Source organism: Diorhabda carinulata, chromosome X, assembly GCF_026250575.1.
Source record: "Diorhabda carinulata isolate Delta chromosome X, icDioCari1.1, whole genome shotgun sequence".
Lineage (NCBI taxonomy): Eukaryota > Metazoa > Arthropoda > Insecta > Coleoptera > Chrysomelidae > Diorhabda > Diorhabda carinulata.
Genome location: NC_079472.1, coordinates 21,396,954 through 21,414,756, shown reverse-complemented (window position 1 = coordinate 21,414,756; position 17,803 = coordinate 21,396,954). Strand labels below are relative to the sequence as shown.

The window sequence follows — 17,803 nt, the reverse complement described above, 5'->3', positions numbered from 1 at the left end:
AATTATGAAATCGATCTTTGGCAGCAATTGTGGCACGATAGGATTAAGCTAACAAATCGCAACAGTTGTTGATGCCTTAAAAGAAACAAATTCTTCTCTCCCGAAACAGAAAAAGCATTAAAAAATTTTGTTCGCTTTACCATGCACGACCTGTACAGTAAAACGATCCTTTAGCAGCCTCAAAAGACTCAAAACACCATGATAGAAAATCGACTTAATGGTCTGGCCAAGATGAGTGTATACAGAGCTGTAATCAATAGAAACCTAAATAATTTTAATTTTGCAAAAAATCCCCGTAGATTATGTTTTAATTAAATATATTTTTTATTTAAATACATAATTATTACTGTGTTTGAAAGTTTAATTTAATTATTATGCTGTCGAGGGCTTGTGAAGTTTTATACATTGATATCGATATTAGAACCGTTCTTATTATAATCGTCATCGAGGCAAAGACTTCCAAAATAAAACGCTTCATGCTCGCGACTGTACCAGGAGTCTATATTTTTTATCCTCCATAATATTACCCCATTTCCCCCCCCCCTTTAGTCATAAGCTGGGGACACCTTTGGCTAAAAATTCCATGTTTTATTACTTGGTTCAGGAAAGACTTTCTAACAACCTTATTTCTCCCAAACATTTCACCTCTTGTGCTGGCTTTTCCATAAAAAAAAACAAATCTTGAAAGCACTTACCTCGGTTAAGCCAGCGTATATTACAGTGATGAGTTAACAAACAATGTAGTTGTATTGCGTCCCGATCCTAGCGATAGTTACACTTAAATTATACTTAATAAATATAGTCCCCATTTATAAAAATCTGATAACATCATCACCCAATAAGTAGTGTGACTGACACACAGATGGCACTGCCATTGTCAAATCCATACGACGTTTAAAAAGTACAAACTTTCAAAAGATTTCATGACATTTCGATTAGTCAAAAAAAAGTGACAGCCATTTAAGTGAAGCTACTTTTGGTATTTTCAATACTATGGCTTCAAAAATGTTATCCGGACTCTACGCGTTTATTCAAAAATTTGAACTACCCTCGTACATATAAATCTGTACTTATGTATTAAATATATTTGCTGGTTATTTATAAACTACCTAATTCGTTAACATCTGTTAAGTGAATTTTCAGCTCATTAATTTTTATCTTTTAAAGGAACCAATAGCAGATCCAGGTATGAACGCGGCCGAACTCCGTAAAGCTCTCGAATGGGAGCTCTCACTAGATAGCAGAGATCTCCGATCGCACGCTTGGTATCACGGAGCAATCCCGAGAGTACGGGCCGAAGAAATCGTACGAGAGGAAGGTGAATTTCTAATCAGAGATTGCACTTCGCAGCCTGGTAACTACGTGCTTAGCTGCAGAACGAAAACGCATCCCATACACTTTGTTATCAACAAGATTATTCTACAACCAGATACAGTTTACGAAAGAGTGCAATACCAATTCGAAGACGATGCATTTGATACAGTACCAGATCTGATTACCTACTACGTGGGCTCAGGGAAACCTATAACGATAGCTTCTGGTGCAAGAATTCAAGTACCGAAAAATCGAATGTATCCACTTTCTTTCTACGCTTCTAAGTATCCGACGCCTTTGCCACAAAGTAGACTAACTTCTCCAGCTAGTACTCCGGTAGGTCATCAGTATCGCCATAGTCCTTTACAGCCTTATAGGCCTAGTAATTCACCTACTAGGCCTTCAAGAGATGGGGCTCCAAGGCTGCCTTCGAAGAAACAAAGAAGTCAGTCTTTGACGCCATCTGAGGTACCTATGAATCTATTTTTTTTTAATTTTATTTGATTCGAAACAATTGGCTGCAAACGATTTAAACCACTTCTAATATACAAATAGATATAAATTATTTGAACCTTTTCAAATTGTTATATTACAGGTGAACAGAATATCTCAGGAAAAGTGCAATAGTGCTGATGGCATTATCCAATCACCTTTAATGACCAGATCGGCTGGAGCGGATTCTATTGGTCATAATCTTCGATTCTCTTCACATTCTTTACCTCGAAATTCTTACAATAAACTTTCGTTATCGTCTAGTGCTAATACATTGGGAAGAGACTGTCGTAGTCGAGTTAATAGTGATAATACCTTGTCTCCGTGTTCAGAAAGACAATTTATATCCGGTAACGATTCGGGTTTATCTGACTCGCCTCCCCCGAAACCTTCGCGCGTTCCCAGCTTAGTAAGGACGGAATCGAAAGATTCTGATGTAACAGAAGGTCGATATAGTGTAGATGGTATCACACACGGCGGTTTACAAAGAGTAACGTCTTACCACGCGTCCGGTTCCGATTCTGGTAACGGTTCTGGTGATTCCGCCATGAGTTCGGTTACCGATACCGGTGAAGTTCCTAAATCGGGAGGTGTAATAATCAAAAATCCCAGATACAATATGTCCACATCCGAATCTTCCACTACTCTTAAAAACTTTGAAATAGACTGTGCATCCGCCGAGGAAAAGTTGTTTCAGATGGCGTTGCCGGAATGTGATTTATCGTCTCGTTTCGATCTAGAAAACTTTCAAACTTTAATGCTTCCCGTTCACGAGAACAAACCATTAGACGCCCAGGCATTAAGAAAGATCAAAATGACGCTATTCGAATCAGGGCCCAGGATTTTAGCCAATCATCTTACTAGAACTGATTTGGATCTAATATTTGGGACACGGGAAGAGGGAAACGTCAAGTCCAAACTAACGTTAGGAATAAATTTGTGCGCTCTTCCGCATGGTCATCAATTTCGGATGGATCTAATTGAAAGGTAAGAATTACTAATGATTTCGAATATTTTATCAAATGGTAGTTTGGTTAGAATATTTGATTGAGCTGTTTGTTCTAAGCTCGCTGTAAAACAACCCCAAACGGACCATTCAACCACATTTCTAGTAATGAAAAAATCGCTTTGTCGAATCTAAAATTCGACTCATATTTTCACAAATGGAAATAGAAAACTACAACATACAATAACTATGACATTGAACATTTTTTTATAAGGTAATAAGTAAGAGATAATGGCAAATGTTTTCATTACATTTCAGGACTGAATGTTTAAAATTGTTAGTGGCCGTAACGATTTTAACTTGCGCAGATGAATCCGAGAGAACGGACACTTTGAACAAGTGGATAGAAATAGCAATAGATACAAAAACTGCACTCGGAAATCTTTTTGGTTTCTGTGGAATAATGCTGGGATTATGTTTACCGCAGGTAAGATAAAATAGCTTCCTGAGACGCTGCGAAAATGTTTTCCATCTATTTTACCATAAGGTTCTTAATATATAGTGTGTCCTTAACATATCGACACTTACTACACTACACCAAAACTCACAATTATACTGTCTGACCAGCGTTTCGATAACCAAGTTATTGTCTTCAGAGACTGAAGGTAAACAAATAACTAATTAGGAAGTATATACCGTCAATCCAAAAAATTGCAGGGGTAGCTTAAGGATCATACTGGTACCGGATCTATGGAATGGTCTATACGATAGTCTGCTGAACGGCCTGTAGAATTAGCGCCCGTAAAATGAAATGTCTACGGCAAAAACTGAGCTGATGTTTCTCACGAGGAAATGAACGCAGATAATACTGCCTGTGAGGATCGAAACAAACGAAATTGAGTCTGGATGTGAAGTAAAGTATCTGGGGGTGACCTTAGGATACGAAGATATATGGTTGACGATCTGAAAGGCGTTCGAAAGGACAGCATCCTTGAGACCCGTAATGGTAAACATTAACGGACCAGCGCTGGAAAACGATGGCGACGACCTACTCGAAGATCTGATCAGAGACATTGTGGATAAATAAATACTGCAAAATGATGACGATTATAATGGGACATAGTGTGCTTGTGCAAAGTTTCTCCCGAACTGTCTCTATCAAAGCTGTCCTAGTGATAGCGGGTGTGATCCACGTAGACTTTTTGGCTTTCGAGCGTAGGGGGTATACAGAAGCAGTGCAAGATTCGATGGGGCCTTAGACAAAGGACCTAATGGAATTTCGAGGATCTGAAATTTCACATTTGGGGATCTCCCGACGGTATCTTTATGTAGAAATTACAGATATCTAAGGGTACGTGTTGTGAACACTAACCAGATGATGCCGAACACACGTTCTTCGTGTGTAACCACTGAAGAGATTTGAAAGAGGAACTAAAGAAGATTGTTGACAGTATAACCCCTGATAATATGGTCCAGATGATGCTGCACAAAATAGAATGATGGCAACTGGTACCTACAAAGAGATAATTCTAAGATACAAGAATACAGACGGCTGTTTGACAGAGTATGGCGGTTTAGTTTGAGGAAGACCCACGTATCCAACAGTGTTGATTGTGGAATTCGTTACTTGGATGTCGCATCTTCTACGAGCACCATGATTTCATCTTTATTTTTTCTCTACCTCTCAGTAATGACAAGGATAAATAACGTTTTAAACGGTTTAATATACTATGAAAAAGTGAAAGTATATTGTTAACATCCCAGTATGTTATTTTGGAGTGACACAGCGCCCCGTTTTCCAGTGTAGACTGCCTGAATTCTTTATTTAATATTTTTCTACATAATTTATATAAACCTTACTTAAACCAAACTTACATCAGTTAAAAAACGCTGTATATAAATAATTTTAATATTCTGTTTCAGATTGAAAGATTGAATACCACGTGGCATATGTTACGACAAAAATACACCGATTCTGCCTTTAATTTCGAAGCAAAACTCCGCCCAACATTAAAGAACATGAATAGTTGCTCAAACCCCCAAGCACCGAATACAACAATACCCCATTTGTTGCCCCTTATTCTCCTTTTAGAACGAAATTTAGATGATTTTCTTGCTTCTAACGATCAAAATCAGTTATCCCAAATAACTTTGGGTTTTTGGGAATGGAATACCCAAGATTTTGGTATAGGAACGCTTCTAAATCACATGGAGACAGCTAGAAAATATTTGGAATTGTGCCCTACGTACCAAAGAAACGCCGAAATTGTTTTAGGAGAAGCTCGAACTGATGAACTAACTTTAGATATATTCAGAACCGAGTTTCAGCTTAAATTTCTTTGGGGATCGAGAGGGGCTTTCGCCAATTCAGCAGAGAGACATTCCAAATTCGATCAAGTCCTGACTGTAATGGCCGAAAAGTACTGTAATTTTAAGAACGAAAGTGAGGTGTAGTACCATTGTGATCATTTTAATTTTAGTTATTTAAAATTATAAACAAAAGCGTTGAATGTTCTAAGCAATCAAAATTAGTTTCGTCAAAGAAACAAGAAACTGATCTCGAAGGCCTTTTGAGTTCATAAACTGAGCACTGTTTTTGTTTTGTATAGATTTTATTAAATTATTTTTTAAATTTATTATTAACGACGGTGTCCTTTCAGAGATCGGTAAAAATTTTCGAAAAAGAATATTAGCTACAAATATTTGTACAGAAACGAAATTTTAATAGGAATTATATTCAACTTTGAGCAAAAATCGAATAGGCTGTATATACGATGCTCAATCTTCCAAAAATTAGTAAACATGATACAAGTGAATCGTTAAATATAACTAACTATATATTTAATAATGTTTATAAGCGATCATAACCTTCAAATTATATTTAAAAATTCCCTTGTATATTTAGTGTGATTTAAAAATATCCTAACTTATATCTTATCTGACATTAATTCGTAATAAATATCCATTTAATTCGAGTTAAGCCCCAGTTTATCCATACTTTTAAATATCTAAATACAAGGTGGCCAGATAAGCGCGGCAAGTAATCTCGTTGAAGGTCTCATTCATTTAAGAAACATCAAATTCCAAACAAATTAATAGGAATATTGGGGATGTAGATTGTTACCATGTAATGTGTTAGAAAACTACTTTCACGAAGATATGTACTTTCCATTGTAAGTTTCATAAGTTGAGTTATTGTCTAGTAGCAACTTGAAAAAGTCAAATCTAGTCTCAGTTCTTTGTTAGTAAAAACGATCTGATTTCAAATCACACAATTCATGTTGTGGTCAGCTATGCTCAAATTATCAATTGGTATATTGTTAAGAAAGTAAGTAGGTAGGAATTGAAATCTGTCTTTCAGTTTTTTTAAAATCATTAAATCGATTTTTCAATTCTATGTAAATTTGAGACATCATTTTTAAAGGAATTGGCAATACTCTTCTGCTTTATTTCTAGCTTTTAGATATATTAAAAATACAAAATATCCTCCAATTTATGCATCTTCTTTTATAGTTTTACAACCTGCTACGTCCCTTCACCTCCCTAATTTTTCCTTCTTTTGTTGTTCCTACCCCGGGTGTGCATCTACCATTTGATTCTCCACTTCCCCATTGTTGAAATTGACTTCACCTTGCATAGAGTTTGTGGTACTTAACTTTCTGTGAGTCAAAACACCATTGCCCTCCTTCATTCATAATATTTGTATTTCAACAATTTTCGTAACATTTATTCGTCATAACGATTTTTCACGTAGGACCTCATTATGAACAATAGAATGTTTAATTACCAAACAGTTATTTTGTTTCAAGAGTCCTGCAAATTCAATTTCAGTTCCTATCATAGGTCTGTCTCCATCAGTCATAATAAGGGAACAATTATGGAATCCTTTGTAATCTGACAAACATGTTTGTACTCTTGCTAGTACCAGGAGAAAAGTAAGCATCTCCTCTTCTACACTGAATTCGTTTTGAAGAGTTTATATAAAAAAACAAACTGGCTAATATTCAGATCAATACTTCCATTCCATAACAAAAAATATTCACGTGTTTTTCCGATTTATATATATTGATTAATATAGTTTACCCTTCCACCATTTATATGATGAAACCACGACAGTTTTGATTTTCTCAGTGTTTTTTGTTACATTGAAATATTTTGCCATTTTGAATGCGCATTTTTAAATAATTATTATTCCATCACCAAAAGCTTTTTCTTTTTAAAAACTATTTCCAGCACTACATGCATCATTCTGGACGACAGCCTTACTTTATAAAGTGTATCAGGATGTGCTTATTCTTTTATTTGAAACTTATATTATATTGATATCTTTCAATAGAAAAATTCCACAAAATGTATTTTTAATTTTTTTATTTGAGAATATAATCTTATATTCGCTTTTTGAAGTATTCTTTAACATGTCAAGAATGGAACAATGCTATTGTTTAATAGATGGCGAGACATGTACTAAAATTTAGATCAAGTTGGTTACTTTTTAAATCACACTTTATAATTAATTTCAATATATATCAAACAAATTTGATGGAATTTAATTTTATAAAACAAAAATAAAATCAATTATTCTAATTATTCGGATGTTTTAATCAACTATTGTTAGTGAAACAGTAAAATAACTGTTTTATCAAGTATGTCATAATTAGCCAACTTAACATTTACATATTTTATTCTTCACCAAAAACACATATAAACAAGAACATTATAAAGAAAACTCTCACAAATGTTCATAATTCAAGTTTAATGATGTTTATTTTTCTGAGGTTCATTGTAAGATATGAACAATTTTGAATAATAATTGTGTTATCCAGATTTTGTAAACTTAATGCAACGTTTCCAATCCATTTGTGTCTGGGTTGTGCTGTTAAAGTACCCGATGTTGTAGAGGAAATTGAACTTTAACTTACTTAAATGTAAAAAAAGGAACTTTTAATATAAGTTTTTAGTTATGGTACATTACATTAAAGAATAATTCATAGTACAGAAGCTAATTCGGACTCGGCTGATAGACCACCATAGTCGTACCAAAAACTATTTATCCTGGATAAGCAAGGATACTGGTCTAATAATATATCCTAGAGAAGTTTTCCAGGAATATAAATTTTCCCAGACACTTTTGCATTTCAGTTTTTTAATAATTGAAACCTTACTACACAAAGTCACTATTATTAACATCGTAAACGATTTTAAAGATTAAAACATTTCTTAATATTCTTATAACTTACTATGGAAAAAATAGTGAAAAAAAAATATTTTGAATCTATTTTATTATAAAAATTAATGAAAACTTTGATATGGAATTAATAAATTACCTATAAATATTGAAATATTAAACTTCCAGATGATTTGTTTGATAGAAAAATATAATTTATATCTACATATCAAATTTGATAATTTCAAAATTCGTGAAAACAACCATTGAACACCTCTAAAAACCAAAATAGCTTTTTGGTTTTTATTTATATACATATAAAAAGAAAAAATGTAAAAAATAAGCTTTGAAAATAGTGTTAAACAAGTGTAGGTATTTTAGATTTTTTATAGAAGGTGCTCATTTATTATAACATAAGAAAACAATTTTTGAAATAACAATAATAGTAAAAATCAAATTAATTGAAATTTATTATTTTTAATTATCTCATTATTGACAATACACGAAAGACTGGTACAGTGTGGCATATATAATTAAAAAAATTAATTGCGTTTGTACCATTTTAATAGTTTTTATTATATTTACACTTAGCACATATTCAAGAATCTTAAAGGTTGATTTATATAATATGAAACCGAAAATATTTTGTGGAAATGTAGAAAGAATTAAGAGTCAGTTGAATAGTTTAGGTCGCCATATTGAGAATATTCTAAAAACATTTTTAGATGACACTAAAATGGTTGAACCAGTGAGTAAAACATTTTTTTCCTATAATTTTATAGTGCAGGATAAAATCTCTGTGTCAGTTCATTTTCTTTGCTTTATTTTAAAAGGATAATACCAGCTCCACTCATGAATTAAAAATTAAAACCTACTTGAAAGTAGTGGAGATTTCGTAGGTAGAGGAACAAATCCTTTTACTACGAGAGATATTTGGTTTTATTGAACAATTCATTTTTACTTGGAAGTAGCAGTACTTCAATTTATTGTAACAAAGCAAATAATTTTATTATTACATTACAAAGGTTTTGATATAAATCACAATGTAAAAATATAGATTTGTTTAATGGAAGATTTTTCAGTGAACAAAACAGTTAAAACAATATATTTAAAGGTTTTTATAAACTATATACAATTTTTAAATACAACTATTCACATATTGTGAAGAACTTTTGTAATAATAAGCTATTAACTCAAATACTGAGTTACAAACATTAAAAATTTAGATGATTTGATAATAAGACATAAAAAAGTCATGAAACCTTTATATATATATATATATATATATATATATATATATATATATATATATATATATATATATATATATATATATATATATATAGATATATATATGCTTCACGTTAATTCACTATAAGACCTAGAGAGACTTCAAAGAATGCCAGGAATGTTTTGTTTCCACTCATTACTTCAATTTTATAATGACTACAATTTTCGAAAGAGTTTGTTAACATGTTTACTCACCTTTTAATCTAAGTATTGTTGCAGTTCTCTTTGAAATATAATTTTTTTCAATAAACTACAGATATTTTGAAATTTGGCCTTGCAACCCTCTACATTAATAAATGATTAAGAAAATAGAAATTCAATATAAAATTTGTAAATTGAAAAGGAATTTCAAAATAACATATTTTGTACGAGACCAAATAAAAGATAAAATACCGAGACAAAATTTTGACAATTCCTGATAATGTCAATGTAGTTTTTCAGAAATCTGTATTTTCTTACATACTGAACAAAATATGTATCACAGTGTACCTCGAAAATGGTATTAAACGCATTTTAAAAATATGGATAAAATAGAAAGCTAAAAATTATGGGTAGGTACCCATAAAATATATATGATTATAGTAGCACGACTAACGAACTTTATCCATCCAATTATCAACATTCGATATATCTGGAATAATACATTTTAATGAATGAACCAGTACTGCCACTGTGATGAACTGCACAGGCCTAAATTTTGCAATTTAGCTTTTTCCGATTAATTAAATTGGAATTTTTGTTGAAATAAAGTTTTACTTTACAGTGATATATAGGTAGCTATAATAAATCATCCCAAGTATTGTTCCTATTTTATATCAAACTATTTTGCTGTGAATTTTTTCGTATCACCGAGACACTTACAGTGGGCCAAAAATGTACAAATTGAAAATATCTAGAAATTTGATAATAGTGAAAAATTATTATTTAAACAAATAGTGTAGTGGTAGAGTTTTATTATTTGAAATATTTGATTTAAGATAGTTTTATAAAAAAATAACTTTATAATAAAATGTCTCTTGAAATTTCCTTTTTTTTAATTACAGTAGTAATTTTTGAAAATATATTACTGAAATTAAGATATTTTCTCAGTACAGAATAAGCTCCACTTAACAGGGTGTCCCTACATATGTAATATGACTCATTTAAACTGACAAATTTGAATACGTAATAAAACTAGTGAAAATATTTGTTTTTTTAATAACAAAAGTGGTTCTTCTCAAAATAAATATCTTGAATTAAAGGAATAAAAAAATATATCACTACCTTAAAGTTGTTTTCTTTTTCTTAAACCTTGATTCAACAATAAAGCAGATTTTGAATAAAACCAGATGGAAATCATTAAATTGATAGGTGGTGTCACACTTCAAATTCGGTTTAAAATAAGTCATATTATGAAAAAAAGTCATTAATTTTTATACTATAAAGTTTAATAAAAGATTCTCTGTCTTACATATTTTAATTTTATTAGAGACTTTATTAAAAATCATTTCAATTTTTTTATTTTATAGTATAAAAAGTAAAGACACTTTTATTATACAATAATAACCTTATAAAGGTATTCATAAAATATGTAAACATAACTGTGTGTTAATATTTGTAGATTTAATATATTTATTAACGGGTCTATTACATATATAGGCATGTAGTGAATAGAAAAAAACGACCTACTGTGAATGAGAAAAATGTATAGTAGACTTCTGTGTATTTGACAATGTTGAAAATTATTATAAAATAATTGAAATAAATACCTATAAAAATGTTTGTTTTTCTGCCAGCAAATGAAACACCAAATTAAATTATTCTCACCAGTGAAAATTCTACAGTAGGAATTAGGAGAGCCGCTCCCATCTCTAAGGTGAAAAATTCTTTGTAGTAAAAATGCCTTCACTCTTTATATTACCTCGGAATAAATTATTATTATTCTTTCAAAATGCAGTCTCATTAGTAGGAAAAGTAACTTTCTAACTTTGTAAAATATTTTATTCATTCACAAAAAAATATTCATATCACAAAAAATTAGTTTTTCAAAACTGGGCTTCATTATTTGGATTTGTCTTATTAAGTACAAAAAAGTTAAATAATTAAACATCAAGTAAAGTTATATTAACTACTTCTCTTCATTGGTCTTTAATAACATTTCTCTAACATGCTTTGGAATTTTTATTCTTTTTCTTTTACTTTTTTCTACTGGTTCTTTTTTGGTAATGGGATTATTAATGGTAGGTTTACTTTTCTTCTTCTTACAAGAAAGTGGGTTTGGCCCTTTCCTTTTCCTTCTCTTTGGTTTATCATCAATATGACTTTGTTTTTTCAATTCTTCCAGTTCTCTTTTCTCAGATTCACCTAAAATTGAAATTTTTTTCTTGGCATCATTGAGAGATACATCTGAAGGCTTCTCTAGTACAGGAGTCTTTAGGTGTAAATATAATAATGGTACTCCTGGTATTGTTCTAACTTTGTTTTGCAAATCTCTATCTTGTGTAGCTATTACATAGTGATTCTCATTTGAATTTCCCAACATTTTTAAAAAACATTTCGCTGCAGATATTGGTTTGCCCTCATGACCACACTTGTGTACTCCATACTGCTTCAATATTTTTAAAGCTCCATTCAACTTCGAACCCAAATTCTCCATTTCAATAATTGCACATTGAGTGGTGAGTACCTTAATTTCTCCGTGAAGATATCTCGGAATATTATCAGCGATATTTATTTTATTCTGAAAAAATAATGTAAAACAATAGTGTTTTATGAGACACTTTAAAAATAACTTACATTTAAAGCACTGTAACAGAAAGTTCCATCTGTTAAAATCTGGTATGGTTGTCGAAAGCCATAATTATTTATAAAGAATCGCAGATTTTTATTTACTTTTTTGTAGCGTTTGACTTTCATTTTTGGAAAATTTTAATGCATAAATAATCCACAGGTTTTCAAAGTTAAAATTAAATCTTAGTATAACCACATTCTTCTTCGTTTTCGTTAAGTTAGTTTTTTGCATTCTTATAACTTTTACAACCACTATAAAAGTTTCACTAGTATTTTTAAAATCGAAAATGGTGTCAAGCTCATGTTGAATACAGAAGTTGATAAATCTAATATATATAAATCTGAAGAGACATTTCTATTAAATATAAAATTCATCTAATAATGAAGGAAATGACTACTGACAGCTGTTGGTTTGTATTCCCAAAACCAAAAAGTCTAGTGTCTTCTAGTCTGTGGTAGATCATCCCAGTTAAAACTATACTTAAAACATTAAAACAAAAAAGTAACAATTAACGACATAATCTTAAGGACTTTTTGTTGAGCAAGTATATTTTGAATCTTATCTAATAATATTTTTCATTCAGTGTTTTAATAGAAAATTGGCTAACAACGTAGAAGGAAAAAAACGGAGTTAACAAAATGTCTGCGACTACATTTGCTCCGCAACGGGGACCCAAGCCTCCTGTAAATGATCCCAAAAATATTCAAAGACTGTTAGATGAGAATGGTCACATTATTCAAGTAATACAAGAACACCAGGCAAAAGGGAAGGCACAGGAAGTCATGCAAATGCAAAGTACATTACACAGAAACTTGGTTTACTTGGCAACCATTGCAGATTCTGCTCAGAATGTTAGTTCTTTACTTCCTGTAAGTGAATTCATACTTTATATAATTTTTTAAATAATCCTAGAATATAGAAGATATTCTCATTTTACATTAATACTGTTGTATTGTAAATTTGACGACTTGAAACAATCAAAATAAACTTTTTAGTATCCAAATTTATTAAAAAACATATTCCTTGATCTTTGAGATAAGAAATAATAATTGATTATTGTTTATACCAAACTTTGAAATATTTTGTAAACAATTTTCCACAATGTTCACTGCAAATAGGATTTTTGCAGTGTGTGCAATAGGTTGTCGGAATGTGTCTTAATTGGCTTTTGTAGTAAGTGCACAAGGTCCTTTTACTTTATACATAATGTTGTTCATTGAACGGTGTCTCTATCATCAAATGATAATGATTTAATGGTTTTTCTTTCATTTTTAATTTTATTGCAGCAATACAAAACATGAATTAATCATTCCGAAAAAAATACATAGGGCCCTCTTGTCTTTCTATTGCAAGATATGTTGATGAATGAATTTCTCGTCCCTCTAACATTTCTGATGAGATTTCTCATTTATTTTTTCTTTGAGTCTCAATAATTATCAATTTATTTGAATCTTGCAGAATTTGTTAGCTAATTTTATTAAAGTAAATTTCCATTGTGATGTTCCGGTTACTACCATGAACTCTTTTATCAATTATTCTGACAATGGCAATTCATTGGTTTCTGTTGAATCTTACTTGGACCATATTCAACTTTACTTTGTAACAAAAATTATTCTTAAATACTACAACTTCCTAAATATTCACAACGCACGTTCTGACAAGCTCTAATCTAATTAATAAGATTCTGAAGTGCTGTCCTAAATACAACAACCAAGTCAAGACAAAATCAGATGAAAAAAATCAAGTTTCATAAGATACAATACTGTAATATTCAAGGGTTGAAAAAACAATTGAATGCATGAATTATAAAAATTCCTGTTCAATAATTAAGGCAATAGTCAAGGATTCTCCCACAAGGAATGGGATGGTCTACTTTCATTAACCCCACAAAATTTTTGGTGATATCACAAATTACAGCAACCTTATAGAACAGTGATCATATTAAGTCCAGTTACTATTTTTTCGATCTTTTGAATTGATATATTACTCAGATTAATTTTTTTAGGTCTGCTTCTCATGTTGTGATTATAATTTTTTTATAAGTGAGATTTGCATGAAACAAACAGATTTTATTAAGTAGATCTATTCTATGTGGAAGAGTTCTTGAGCAATAGTAATATCAAAATAGAACATGTCATGTACTAATAACTCACTGATATTTAATATTATTCTCTCGGTAGATGATTCAACCACCAGGACCTGCACCTCCTCAACAACCTAATCATAATCCACCTGCAGGAGATCAACAACATAATATGAATAATTTCAATCACCAACAACAACCACCAGGAGCTGCAAATTACAGGTTATATTTCAAAATAATACAATTTTACACACTGCAATTAAATTCTAATAAATCTAATATTGTGCAGACAACAACCAGGCCCCCCACAACGTCCTGGCGGTCCCCCTGGACCTCACCCTTACCAACAACGAGCATACCCTCAAGGACAGTATCAGAATCAATATCCTCCACAGGGACCAAATTATCCTCCACAACCATCTTATGGAGCGCCACCAAATCAACCTCCTGGATATCCTCCTAATGCTCCACAAGCAAATTATGGACAACCACCTGCAAATGCTGCTCCTCATACAAATTATCAACAACCAGGTAATAAAACAGAAATAAAACGTTCCTTCATATTTTTCAACATTTCAATTATTCACAGGTTATGGTACTCCTCCTCCACCAACTACCGGCGGAGCTACTCAACCTAATCCAACTTCTGCACCTTATCCACCACCTGCTGCTCCAGCACCAACTCAACCAGCTCAATATGGGCCTCCTCCAAATGGCAGTCACTATCCTGCTGGTACCCCCCCACAAAATTATCCGCCACAAGGTTATCCCAACCCACAAGCTTATGCACCTCCTTCATCCAATCAACCTAATCCTCCACCACCACAGAACTATCCTGCTAACAATACTCAGGTAAGTTGAATCATATAATTGTGGTTGTTAATTCTTAACATGATTTGATTTGAGTGAACAATTTTGTTCATACAATGACATTTATATACTTACTTTAAAATAAGATTATAGGTTAAAAAGAAATTAATAAGATTGGCTTAATAAAGCTTTGTTCAAGTAATTAAATTAGCGATTTTATTCAATAATTTTATTATTTCTTGTTTTTATTTTGTTTAGGCTCCACCATTTTCCGCCCCTCCTACAAATACCCAGAGTCCAGCTGTTACCTCTACTCCTCCAACTTCCCAACCTTATCAACAACCTCCATATCCACCAAACTCTCAGCCAAGTAATCCAGGATATACATCACCTCCTAATCAAGGTTATCCGCCTGGTCCAGGTGGCCCCCCAGCTAATTATGGATATCCTCCCCAACCAGCTGGTTACCCACCACAACCACAGTATGGTCAACAGCCTCAAAATAATTATTACAGGTAATTAGCTATTATTTCAAATTTGGGCTCATATTTGAGTAATGTAATGGTTAATACTATCTACTGCGCCAATTTCTATAATACATTTGTGTATAAACAGCTCCTACTAAGGATATCCTCACATTTTCTTGGGACTTTAAGTCGAGAGAATTGTTAATAAGAAGGGTACTTATTTGTATTTGTAATGATGACAAGATGGGTAAATGATGATTGTAACCACTGAGAGTTTTTTCAGATAAAGCTAAATGTGATAATTTTCACTTCCAATACAACGAATGTAAAAAAAAAGGTTTCTGAACACGATCGTCAAATTAAAAGTATGCGGAAATGTGTATATATATATATATATATATATATATATATATATATATATATATATATAAATCATATCTTTGATGCAAAAGTTAAGAAAAATTACTTAAAATAATAAAAGCGACTTTGGGGACCTTACTAAAAGTTTACAACAGGAATGTTGTAAGGAATATCACTTTTTATTTAAATATCTTTTTACAGGCCTCCTGCTGCCCAAGGACCACCTGTAGCTCCACCTCAAGGGGGATACACATACAATTATCCTCCACAGCCGAATCCACAATAATTTTTCAATTATAATGTAGTTTAAATTTGGTTAATTTGAATTGATTTTTTTTACTTTATTACTATGTATTGAAAACTTGATTTTGTTTCAAAAATTTGTAATTTAAAATAAAATAGAAAATGGTTGCCAATTTCCTTTTGTTCATTGCCAAATATAAGTAATGTTGAGTCAATCTGAATGATGGAACCATGTATTTAATAATTTAATAACAATAACATATATTGGGTAAAATTTTTATATATACCAAAAGTTTTGATACTTATTTTAAAAAATCTTTTTGTTTCACATACATGAAAAAAAGTCATTCAAAATTTAGGTTATTTTGTGCTAAAATATAAAATAAATCTTGTGAGGTATTCCTCTTTTGAAAAGTTAGAGCATATGTTTAAAAATAAAATCAAATAATACTCACAAAAAAGCCAGAATTTATTTATATCCTTTCTGAACTTGAAACACTGATTTATACTAGTGTATATTCAATCTCAATTTGATTTTTAATCCTGAGTAACAGTGTAACATGCCACTGACTCAATTCGTTTACCTTATCGAACGTTCTTACAGATTTTTCAAAGCCTTCAATATCATTGTCCATTATACATTTTAACAGACATAAAATTAATTGATATTCTATTGATTCTTCAAATGCAGGATACATATTTATGTATATAACTAATTTTCTAGCAGCTTTGGTATCAATGCAAAGCAAACAAATGGCAGCTTTGAATAAATAATATTTAACTTGATGTTTGACGATGGAACTTGCTAAATCAAAACAAGCTAGTTCTTCAAATATTTTTATAGCCTAAAACATAAAAAATGTTCTTAAACTTTAATATTAGGTAGAAATCCTTGAATTATTTTATATACAACTGTATTGTATTGTATTAACAGTAAAAATCAAAGCTAGAGTACACATTTTCAAAACCAGGTCCAAAACTATATTTTATTACATTTTATAGTGTATCAACTTATTTTAATTGGCGAACATTTTGTTACTATATAAATAAAATTGTAGCCACTCTGTATATGCCTCACTTAAAATACCTTAAGGTAGTCTGCTGATAATGCTGCAAAATCAGCAATTTTTTCCAAACATTTATTTGCAGCAGTATATCTGTTTTCATGTTTATAAAAAACGGCAGCTTCTTCAAAGTATTTAATAGCGTCTTCGTTATCTCCATCATCTAGTAGTAATTCGCCTATGGCTTGATAATATTGAGCCGCAGCACTAAATTTACCTTCAGAAGAAAATATTTTATAGTAAAAATAATTTAATATAATTATGTTTACCATTATTTCTGTATATTTTAACAACTTCTTGATACATTTCTATTGCTTTTGGAGTGTCAATCTTTTTATAACAATGGGCAGCTTCTACGAAATTTAACGCCGCTTCAGTAAAATCGTTAGCTTTACAACAAAGATTTGCAGCATCCGTAAACGCAATACCAGCCTGATTCCAATTTTTTACTACCTTAAACAGATTCCCAGCCCTTTTGTAGTATTCGATTGATTCTTTAGTTTTGTTTACAGATTTCGAAAACAAATTTTGTAAAAAACTTGCAGATTTTACTCTTCTTTTGGCTTCTTCTCGTAGCTGACAAGCTTTCACTTCAATATGGCTCATTTTTATCGACTCAAATTTATTCCCTCACTTTTAGATAAAAATAACAAATATTGACAATTATAAACTTTTGTATGTCATAATTTGAAGTAGACAGAATACTTAATGAAGCTAAAATATCGCAGTAAATCTTCTCGATCCAGGCAACAAGAAAGAGCGCCAAAATTTGATATGAAACAAAGGAAAATTGAAAGGTC

At 31.3% G+C, this 17,803-nt stretch overlaps 4 protein-coding genes across 9 annotated transcripts in view; 2 read left to right on the top strand and 2 right to left on the bottom strand.

The window, feature by feature from the left end:
- LOC130900954 (breast cancer anti-estrogen resistance protein 3 homolog) overlaps positions 1-5,439 on the top strand; it is a 71,420-nt gene extending 65,981 nt beyond the window's left edge. For 3 of the 4 annotated variants that reach the window (XM_057811973.1, XM_057811974.1, XM_057811976.1), the window contains 4 exons: positions 1,168-1,782; positions 1,910-2,793; positions 3,071-3,239; positions 4,676-5,439. In XM_057811973.1, coding sequence (XP_057667956.1) covers positions 1,168-1,782; positions 1,910-2,793; positions 3,071-3,239; positions 4,676-5,206 — 2,199 coding nt within the window. In that variant the 3' untranslated portion in view covers positions 5,207-5,439. The remainder of the gene's footprint in view (positions 1-1,167; positions 1,783-1,909; positions 2,794-3,070; positions 3,240-4,675) is intronic. The other variant, XM_057811975.1, reaches the window with a different exon arrangement.
- A 5,601-nt stretch (positions 5,440-11,040) lies between these two features.
- Positions 11,041-17,797, bottom strand: LOC130900961 (alpha-soluble NSF attachment protein-like). Of its 2 annotated transcripts, XM_057811991.1 has the most exons (4): positions 17,273-17,797; positions 17,027-17,220; positions 16,395-16,784; positions 11,041-11,056 (listed from the first exon to the last, which is right to left on the bottom strand). In XM_057811991.1, exons 1-3 carry the CDS (start codon positions 17,607-17,609, stop codon positions 16,443-16,445), a joined length of 873 nt encoding a protein of 290 aa, XP_057667974.1. In that variant the 5' UTR covers positions 17,610-17,797; the 3' UTR covers positions 11,041-11,056; positions 16,395-16,442. The 2 variants fall into 2 exon arrangements, with proteins under 2 accessions (XP_057667974.1, XP_057667973.1); XM_057811990.1 differs by lacking the exon at positions 11,041-11,056 and having other exon boundaries at positions 16,388-16,784.
- Positions 11,165-12,189, bottom strand: LOC130900964 (rRNA-processing protein UTP23 homolog). Its single transcript, XM_057811995.1, has 2 exons — positions 11,982-12,189; positions 11,165-11,925 (listed from the first exon to the last, which is right to left on the bottom strand). The coding sequence occupies exons 1-2, from the start codon at positions 12,099-12,101 to the stop codon at positions 11,314-11,316; spliced, it is 732 nt and encodes a 243-aa protein (XP_057667978.1). The 5' UTR covers positions 12,102-12,189; the 3' UTR covers positions 11,165-11,313.
- Positions 12,259-16,106, top strand: LOC130900959 (uncharacterized). 2 transcript variants are annotated; one of them, XM_057811988.1, is made up of 7 exons: positions 12,259-12,516; positions 12,571-12,845; positions 14,157-14,281; positions 14,349-14,590; positions 14,649-14,911; positions 15,128-15,384; positions 15,898-16,106. In XM_057811988.1, exons 2-7 carry the CDS (start codon positions 12,615-12,617, stop codon positions 15,980-15,982), a joined length of 1,203 nt encoding a protein of 400 aa, XP_057667971.1. In that variant the 5' UTR covers positions 12,259-12,516; positions 12,571-12,614; the 3' UTR covers positions 15,983-16,106. The 2 variants fall into 2 exon arrangements, with proteins under 2 accessions (XP_057667971.1, XP_057667970.1); XM_057811987.1 differs by having other exon boundaries at positions 12,361-12,516; positions 12,560-12,845.
- Positions 17,798-17,803: the final 6 nt, after the last annotated feature.